Raw genomic sequence first — 9970 nt, 5'->3', positions numbered from 1 at the left:
TAAGGGTCACACAGGTGTGGGTTGCAGGGGGGTCCCACAGTGTCCGGTAGTCTTCGTTCCTCTGGGGTCTCACAGTCTTCGCTCCTCTGGAGTTCCGCGGTAGGTGGCTGGGTGTTGTTCTTTCCAGGTCTCTTCCGGGTCCCTCTCGCGGCGTTCCCCCGGCTGGTGGCGGCGTTCTCCCAGCTGGCGGCGGCGTGCGTTCCCCTGGCTGGCGGCGGCTTCCCCCAGTTGGTGGCGGCTTCCCCCGGCTGGCGGCGGCATGCGTTCCCCCAGCTGGCGGCGGCGGCGTTCTCCCGGCTGGCGGCGGCGTTCCCCTGGCTGGCGGACTCGCCCTCACGCTGCGTCGCCCTCGCCTTTTTTTTTTTTTTAAATGCTTCCTGGATCATTCAATATTCTGCCCCAAGCATCCTTAAGTATTGCAACTTGAGGCTTGAATTTGTTACTTTAGTTCCTTCAGCTTAAGAAATGCTGAGCAAGTCCGGCCCCTTTGATTTCCTGACTCCAGCTCCTTGCACATTTCATTGTAATATTTGACTTTGTTTTCCCACACTGCCCTTAGCTTCTCTTAATAATATGTTCAAATGCATGAGATTAAGCTTTACCATTTTTTGCCTCTAAGGATCATTCTGGTTGCACTTTCTCCAAGACATATCTGAGTGTTCTTTTGGCAGTTCATGGGATATTCTGCACTGTTCTCCAGCACTACAACTCAAATGCACCAATTCTTCTTCTGTAATTCTTACTCATTGTCAGCTCTCAGATGCATAGCAGGTGATTAGAAAGACTGTGGCTTGAGGCAGGCGCTCCTTAGTCTTTAAATTAAGAGCATTGCTCTTCAGGACTTTGTAGAAATTCCGAACAGTAGACTTTCCCCAATGTTATTCGTCTCCTGATCTCCTGACTGCTAGTACCATGAGTGTTGACCATGGATCCAAGCAAGATAAAATCATTGACATTTCAACCTTTTCTCTACCATGATGTTGCCTATTGGTCGAGTGGTGAGAATTTTTGTTTTCTTGATTTTTGAGTTGTAGTCCATGTTGGAGGTTGTAGTCCATGTTGAAAGCTGTAGTCCATGTTTACAGCTATAATCCTTGATCCTCTGCAGCAAGTGCTTCAGGTCTTACTAACTTTTAGCAAGAAAAATTGTGTCATTTGCGTAATGCAGGTCATAAACAAGCTGTCTTCAATTCTGATGCCACACTCCTCTTAATAAAGTCCCACTTCTCAAATGATTTGCACAGATTGAGTAGGTATGGAGAATGGATACAGCTCTGATGGACACCTTTCCCAATTTTAAACCAAGGTTGTCCAGCCTGGGTTTTAGGAATGCTCCCTGGCAGGCACCCAGTTTGTATCTGAGTTTATTCGATGGCTAAGTGGTAAGGAAAGACACTGCCAGCAGAAAGATATGTAGTTCTAATCCACTAGCTGCTTGTGGGGAAAAATGGGCAGAGAGTTTCCATGTGATTTACTGCCTCTCAAAACTTGTTGAGGGATCAGCTGTGGGTTGGTTCAAACTCTGTGGTACTCAAAAACAACAACATTTTGTGTGTGTTAAGTATATAAGTGTATATAAGTTTGTTGTACTGAGATAATTTGGGGTTGTTGTGATAGTGAACACAGCGCCACGGGTGTGTCAAATGCCATAATGGTTACCCATGGCAGACAAGGTTTGGTAGAGCTCCCATATTAAGACAGACTTGGAAGCAGAATTGACATCCACTTCTGAAATAACAGGCCTTTGAAAACCCTGTAAACATTAGAGAAACAATGATAAAGAACAGAGTTCAGATCTTTTGTTCATTGGGTTGCTATGAGTCGTACTCAGCTAGACAGCACCTAACAACAATATATATGTATATGTGTATATATATACACACACATACATGCATATGGATATATATATATAAAACACATTGTTATATTTGTTGTTGTTAAGTGCCATTGAGTCAAGTATGACTCAGCGACCCTGTGAACAAAAGATCTGAACCCTGCTCTTTCCTGTGCCATCCTCACACTTCCTGACACACAAACCCTATTGTAGTAGTTACCATGTCAAACTATCTGGCTTAGGGCCTTCCTCTCCTTTGCCAACCCTCCACCCTTCCCAGCATCATGTTCCTCTCCAAGGAATAGCCTCTCCTAGCAACATGCCCAAAGTATGTGAGGCAAAGCCTCATCATTCTTGCCTCCAAAGAACACTCAAGCTGCACCCTCTCTAAGACATATCTTTCTGTTCTTTTTGCTGTCCATGAGATGTTCAGTGCTCCTCTCCAAACCCACAGCTCTAGGTGTTCATTCTTCCTATTCGTTGTCCATCCCTATTCATTGTCCAGCTCTCAGATGCAAAGCAAGAGATTGGAAAGACTGTGGCCTGAATCAGATGCCCCTTAGTCCTCAAACTGACATCACTACTCCTCAATAATTTGGAAAGGCCCGTAAGTGTGGATTTTCCCAGAGCAATTCATTTCCTTTTTTCCTGACTCCTGGTACCAAGGTGTTAATTGTGGATCCAAGCTGGATCCAAGCAAGATGAAGCTGTTGACAGTTTCAATCTCCTCTTCGTCCATCATGACTCTGCCTGTTGATCCAGTGTTAAGAATTTTTGTTTTCTTGACATTTAGATGCAGTCCATACTGAAGGCAGTATTCCTTGATCTTCTGCAACAAGTGGTCTGTCTGTCTGTCTGTCTATCTATCTATCTACTTTCCTAGATGGTTGACTGTCTGACAGAAGAGATCCTTATCCATATTTGTTCCCATTCCCAACAAAGGTGATCTAACAGAATGAGGAAATCATTAAGCAATATCCTTAATAACATGCAAGTAAAATATTGCTGGTGATCATCCAAAAATGACTAGAGCAGTACTTTATCAGTGAATTGCCAGAAATTCAAGCTTGTTTTCAAAGAATCACCGGGGACATCATTGTTGCTGTCAGATGGATCCTGGCTGAAAGCAGAGAATGCCAGAGTAATGTCTATTTGTGTTTTATTGATGATGCAAAGGCATTTGATTTTATAGATTATAACAAGTTTTGGTTAACATGGACAAGAATGGGGATCCCAGAACATTTAATTTTGCTCATGTGAAACCTATGCTTAAATTAAAAAATCTGTTATCTGAACAGAGCAAGGGAGAACTATGTGATTCAAAATCAGGAAAGGCGTACATCAAGGTTGTATCTCTAACTATCCAAATTAGTAAACTCTCTTACTTCATTCATTGTAGATTTCTCAAGTAATTAGTTATATTGCCATCTGTTGCCATCTGAATACTGATGGGGCTTTTATATAATTCATTTACCTGTTGTTGTTGTCCACCATGCAGTCAGAGCAGACGCACAGCTGACCCACTAGCAGGTTTTCAGAGTCACTGAATCACATGGAAAGACATGGTCCATCTTTCTCCTGAAAAGCATTGATGGATTCAAACCACTTACCTTTGGGTTAACATTATAACTCCTTACCACTAAGCCAACTGAGTTCCCTATTGTAGTATTAGTAGAGTGCTTATTACAGTATTTTAAGAAGCCAGATCAACAATCTTGATAGAAATTTGGTGTATTATAATATTAATAAAAGTATGACAGTATAATAATGATGACAGGAGAAGAATCAATGCATTTGAGTTGTGGTGTTGGAGAAGCATGTTGATATCTATGGACTACCAAAAGATCAAACAGATGTCTTGGAGAATGTGCAAACAGAGTGATCCTTGGAGGGAAAGATTGTGAAGCTTCGTCTAACATGTTTTTGACATGTTGTTAAGAGAAGCTATTCTTTGGAAAGGGACATCATGCTTGGAAAGATGGAGAGTCAGTGAAGGAGAGGAAGACCCTCAATGAGATGGACTGATAGTGTCCATGACGGTGGACTCAAATGTGTTAAGGATGGCATAGGTGTTTCTTCATTGGATTGCTATGAGTCAAACTGGACTTGAAGGCACTTAACAAACAAAACAGAAGTATAAAAACTGAAAATCGGTTGCTTTTAAAATGCAACTTCCTCATACCTGATCCACTAGTGGATTTTCAGGGCCTTTAAGTCACATTCCATTATTCTACTTTGAGCTACCTTTACTAAGTACCAACATAAGAGAAAATAAAAAAATAGTGGTAACACTCTAGTACAGTTGGGAGCTCTGGTGGCCTAAGGGTAAGAAGCTGTGCTGCAGTTGCATAGAACACAGTTAGAATCCACCAGGTACTCCATAGGAAGGGAGATGGGCAGGCTCCTTTCTTATAACTCACTGCCTCTTAAAACCTACTGGAGGGTCAGCTGTGGGTCATCTGACTCATGACACAAGAACAGCAAATGACAGAGCTGAAGATTTCCTGTCTTTTCCCCTCCACACTTGGTTGACTCCAATGGCCTGCCTTTGGGTTAGTGGCTCAACTCCTCACCCACTAGGCCACCAGACTCCTTCCTGTAGTACTAGTAGAGTGTTACTCCTATTTTTGGATTTTTTCTTATTTTGGTACTTAGTATATTACAGCTCAAAATAGAATAATGGAGAAAGAGAATCTGATTTAAAGTTAACATTTTATGAAGAAATCACTTACATTTTGAGGAAATTTCCATATTGCTGTATTGAATTCTCTCAAGACTGTGTATATAAGTTGTTGTTTGTTTTCTTCCTCCTTAGAAAATTCCTGGCATTTTTTTAAAAAATGACCACGATTGAGCAGGCAGAGGCCCAGCTCTCTGAGCTAGAACTGTTGGCCAGTATGTTCCCCACTGAGGATGAATTTGTAGTGAATGACCAGCTGGCTTTAGCAGAATTGAAAGATTGTATTGAGAAGAAGACTATGGAAGGACGATCTTCAAAAATTTACTTTACTGTCAATATCAACCTAAATATACCTGAGGACACAATGGTAATTCAGTTTTATCTTTGGGAAAAGAGAAACATGCCAAGACTTAAAACAGCACTTAGAACATTTTGTTCTTATTTTATCAGGTGGTGGTTTCACTGGCATGTATTCTGCCTTTCAAATACCCTGCCATTCTTCCTGAAATTACTGTCAGGTAAGTTATAGATATCCCAACCTAATTTAGAAATTAAAATTAATCTGAGATAAAATCATGCTTGATTTTTGCTGTAAGAAATTTACTTCCTTTTTTCCTGTATCTTTTCCATCAGATCAGTATTATTAAATAGATCCCAGCAGACTCAGCTGAACACAGATCTGAACGCTTATCTGCAGAAGAACTACTGTGGCGACGTCTGTATCTTGAATGCCACAGAATGGGTTAGAGAGCATGCTTGTGACTATATCACCAGAGATGCCACATCATCTGCAGCCATTGAGAGTACAGTCCAGCCACTTGATCTCATTCTCACAAGACTCTGGATCTATAGTCATCACATCTACAACAAATACAAGAGAAAGAATATTCTAGAATGGGCAAAGGAGCTTTGTTTGTCTGGGTTTAGCATGCCAGGGAAGCCTGGTGTTGTTTGTGTGGAAGGCCCACAAAGCGCCTGCGAAGAATTCTGGTCAAGGTTTGCTTGCATTTATTTTATAAAATGTGTCAATAATTTTAGTACCAAACAAGATTATAGAGATAGGGAATAAATATGACCATGGGGTTGTATCTTCATGGGAATTCAATCTCAAGTCAGTAAATAAGATAGAAATCATGCTTAGTAGCATTAGCTATGGTAGTCTCGTGGTTAGGGAGTTATACTGCCAATCCAAAGGCAGGTGGTTCAAATCCACAAACTGCCCAAGCCAAGGGCGGGAAGATGGACATTCTCCTCTTATATGATTTACAGCTTCTGAAAACGCATTTGAGGGTCAGCCAAGAGTCAGTTGCAACTCAATGGCAATGAGAATAAGCATATGACAGAGTTCATGTAAGAAATATTCTATGAATGTATGTTGAGTGAATTGAGCTCCTAAACAAGATACTGTCTGTATTCTACCTGCTCCTGTGGATGTGATTTCTTCTTTCATCTTAGAGATTCTGTAAGGGTCCCTCTGTGAAACAAAGGACTTCGTAAGAACACTAAAATTTTACTCATCTTCCCATTTCTCTGTTGATACCCTTAATGCAATTCTGAGAAGTCCCTTTGATAGTGTGAGATTTGACAGGTTCTAAATTTCTCAGATGTTAATACAACCCAGTAAAATTGTCCTGGAACATTTCTTTTCAGACTCAGAAAACTAAACTGGAAGAGAATTTTAATTCGTCATCGAGAAGATATTCCTTTTGATGGTACAAATGGTAAACCGGAAAGACAAAGAAAATTTTCAATCTTTGAAGAGAAAGTATTCAGTACTCATGGAGCCAGGGGAAACCACATGGACTTTGGTCAGCTGTATCAGTTTCTAAATGCTAAAGGATGTGGGGATGTTTTCCAGATGTACTTTGGTGTGGAAGGACAATGACTGAGCACGGAAAACCATTTTGTCACTGTTGACTTTGTCATTTTATTTTAATCCCATCCTCCGTAAAGAAGAAGTTAAGGAGAAGAAAAATAATAAAATGAAAAAAAAGACTATGAAACACATCTATTAGGAATATATAAATATCATATTTAACAATGGATTGTTTAATATAGTAACAAAAGCATAGACTGCAAAAGATAAAAAAAAAATTAGAACATTGTAAAAATTTTAAACTTTAACCCTGTAAAAAAATGTAAAGTGTCTTGCTAAGAAAACAATATTCATGATGGAAAACATAAGTGCAATTCCAAATAAGAACCTTAAAAATGTTGATAGCAGTTTCTTTACAAAGAGTATACCTGTTGTAAAAGAGAAAGTAATTGTATCTGAATAAAATAGTGTTAGTGGTCTAATTTGTCCTCTGTTCCCAATCCTCTTCCCTTACCTGTGTGCAAATTGAACTAATCTCAAAGAAACACAAAAATCACTACCTCATTTTTGTAGCTGCCCATAAATGGTTTTATTTCATGCCATTGAGTCAACTATGACTCATAGAAACCCTCTGAACAACAAATCAGAACCGTTCCCCCACCGGTACTATACTCATGATCTCTGATAATACTCTAACCCATTGTTACCGTCACTATGGCAATCCATCTTGTTGAGGATCTTCCTCTGTCTCTCTGACCCTCTACTTTTCCCAGCTGCTGTCTTTTTTTCTTAGGGTTGGCCCTTCCTGACAACACACCCAAGGTATGTGAGGCTTGGTTAGCATTAAAAGAGTTCTTTCATTTGCTCACCTAGATAATTCTGATAACTGTGGTTCTTTTACATGTTTGAAGTGCTGGCTGAAGCAACATGATTTTGGACACATGATCTTCTGTTATCCTAACCCAAACTTGTTCATTTGGCTAAGGTTGAGGTCCAGAAGGGATGACAAAGCCCACTATATTTGTGGAAACCTAGCCATGGAACTGGTGTGCCATTACTTCTGTTATATTCTGTTGGCCAGAAGAAGTCACATGGCCAGTCTGGATTTAGACTATTTCTTGATATAATCCCATTACAAAGAGTACAGAATACAAGTTGTTTTGTGCCATCAAGTTGATGATGATTCATAGTGAAGAACAGGTATAAAAATGGGATTTTCTGCAACTCGTTTTCCACACATGAAATACTTCTTTTTCTTCTTGACTTTTCCTAGCTTAATTGCTCTTAGAGCCATTTTAACTAGTTCTGGCAAAGAATGAGTACCTGAAACTGTACTTTGTAGCTAAGAGAGGGAAGAGGCTATAAGCAATTAGTCTCTTTTCCTGCTATAGCTACTGTTCTAGCTGCAAAATGGTACTTCCTTCTTCAGCCTATATCTTTGAAGGTGTGAGGCACAGAGCCCTGTCAATTCAAGCTGCACATTTAGCCAAAGTAAGAAGAGAACTTTTGATGTGGTAAACCAGGAGTCTGTAAACTACCACCTTCCCTGTCCCTAATCCATCCCACCTACTTGTATAATTATTATATATGGCTGTTTTCACACTGCAACTAAAAATTTTAGGTATTATCAGAGATCAGTTAGCCTGCTAAATTGAAAATAGTTACTGTCTGACCCTTTATTGAAAAGGTATTCAGATCCTGCTAGAAAATTTTAATACCCCATGTGATCTCAGTAAAGCACCTGGATACTGTAAATGGTTAACACACTTAGCTGCAAGACAGTTGAGAGTTTGAGTCCACCCAGATGCACCTTCGATATTTTAATGGAGTCCAGTTGTATAATTATTCACGTAGATCATCATGAATTGGAGTTGGCTCAGAGGCAACTGAGAGGAAAAGATAGTCTTATGTTTCTAGCTATATAATTCTTTTATTCTTTTTCTCTAATCTAGAATGAAAATGAACTCTGATGGGATAGTACATAATGAGTAATGCTGCTAACTCAAAGGCCATGTATCTCAAGCAGTGTGAATTCTTGAAGAAGGCTCATTAATGAATGGTTCAAGAAGGAAAGATGAACAAACTACTCTGATTAGGATTTATGGCCTCAGGAACCCAATGGAGGGTCACTATGAGTCTGAGTGATATCTGAGCTGTAGATCCACACAGACACTGGCCTTCCTTGTCATAAATAGGGGAGAGTCATGTTTTTATAAAGTTTGCAGAGGAATATAGGTATCTGTTTTCTCTGATACATTATTAAGTGTAGAAAAAAAAAATAACTTTCTAAATTTATGTGCCGTCAAGTTGCCTGTGACTCATAGCGACTCTATGTACAACAGCCCTAAATCCTGCTCTATCCTGTGCCTATCTCACTGTCTCTGACACATCTACCCCCATTGCCCCAGTCACTGAATCAATCTACCTCATAGAGGGTCTTCCTCTCCTGCGCTGTCCCTCCACCCTCCCAAGAATGACGACCTTATCCAAGGACTGGTCCCTCCTTGCAACATATCCAAAGGATGTCAGATGAAGCATCAGAATACTTGTGTCCAAGAAGCAGCCTGGTTTAACACTCTCCAGGCTGAACCTATTTGTTTTCTTAGCAATCCATGGTATATTCAATACTCTTCTCCAGCACCACAGTTCAGAGGCATCAATTCTTCTATCTTCGCTATTGTCCAGCTCTCTGACACATAGCAAGTGATTGTAAAGACCATCGCCTGTATCAGGCGCACCTTAGGCTCCAGAGTGACACCATTGCTCTTAAGTACTTTGGAGAGGTCTCTGACAGTAGAGTTTCCCATTGCAATATGTCTTTTAATTTCCTGGTTGCTGGTGCAAAAAGTGTTGACTGCAAAGCCAAGCAAACTAAAGCTGTTAACAATCTCAATCTCTTCACCATCAATCCTGATGCTGCCAATTGGCCCAGTGGTAAGAATCGTTGTCTTCTTAATATTGATCCATATTGAGGGCTGCAGTCCTTTACCTTTTGCAGCAAGTGCATTAGGTCCTCTTCAGTTTTAGCAAGCAGAGTTGTGTCATCTGCATAACACAGATTGTTGATGAATCTTTCACCAATCCTGATGCACATTTCTCTTCATACAGCTCAGCCTCCTGGATAATCTGTTGTTCTGCAAATAGGTTGAAAAGGTATGGACGTAGGATAACCTTCCCAATTTTGAACCATGCACTGTTTCCTTGCTCTGTTCTGACAACTGCCTCCTGGTCCAAGTATAGGTTTCGCATTAGCACAATCAAGTGTTCTGGTATTCCCATTCTTCTCAGAGTCAGCCACAGTTTGTTATGATCCACACAGTCAAAAACCTTTGTACAATCAATGAAAAACAGACATTCCTCTGGTACTTCCTGCTTTCAGCCAAGATCTATCTAATATTAGCTTCAATATCCTTAGTACCACAACCCAAATTAATTATATGCATTTAAAACTTTTTATTAAGGTCATGCTAGAGGAAAGTCTAAATAGCTTCTTACTCTGGAGGGGCTACAAATCATTTTTATATCTGTTTTACCCCAAATTGGAAAGAGATTATTGAGCAATTCCATTTTAAAAATGAGAGAATGCTAATTCAGATGTAAACTAATTTTAATCAGATTTATTTTAAAACCTAGAAAATGT

General features: G+C 40.0%; 1 protein-coding gene across 1 annotated transcript; it reads left to right on the top strand.

Moving 5' to 3' along the window:
• The first annotated feature begins 4674 nt into the window (after positions 1 to 4674).
• Positions 4675 to 6399, top strand: RWDD2B (RWD domain containing 2B). Its single transcript, XM_006899406.1, has 4 exons — positions 4675 to 4881; positions 4965 to 5032; positions 5148 to 5510; positions 6165 to 6399. The coding sequence occupies exons 1-4, from the start codon at positions 4675 to 4677 to the stop codon at positions 6397 to 6399; spliced, it is 873 nt and encodes a 290-aa protein (XP_006899468.1).
• Positions 6400 to 9970: the final 3571 nt, after the last annotated feature.

This window comes from Elephantulus edwardii, unplaced genomic scaffold (assembly GCF_000299155.1).
Source record: "Elephantulus edwardii isolate Elephantulus edwardi_28Jun2011 unplaced genomic scaffold, EleEdw1.0 scaffold00256, whole genome shotgun sequence".
Taxonomy (NCBI): Eukaryota; Metazoa; Chordata; class Mammalia; order Macroscelidea; family Macroscelididae; genus Elephantulus; species Elephantulus edwardii.
The sequence above is the reverse complement of the archived record's forward strand: the minus strand, read 5'-3'. Positions and strand labels throughout refer to the sequence as shown.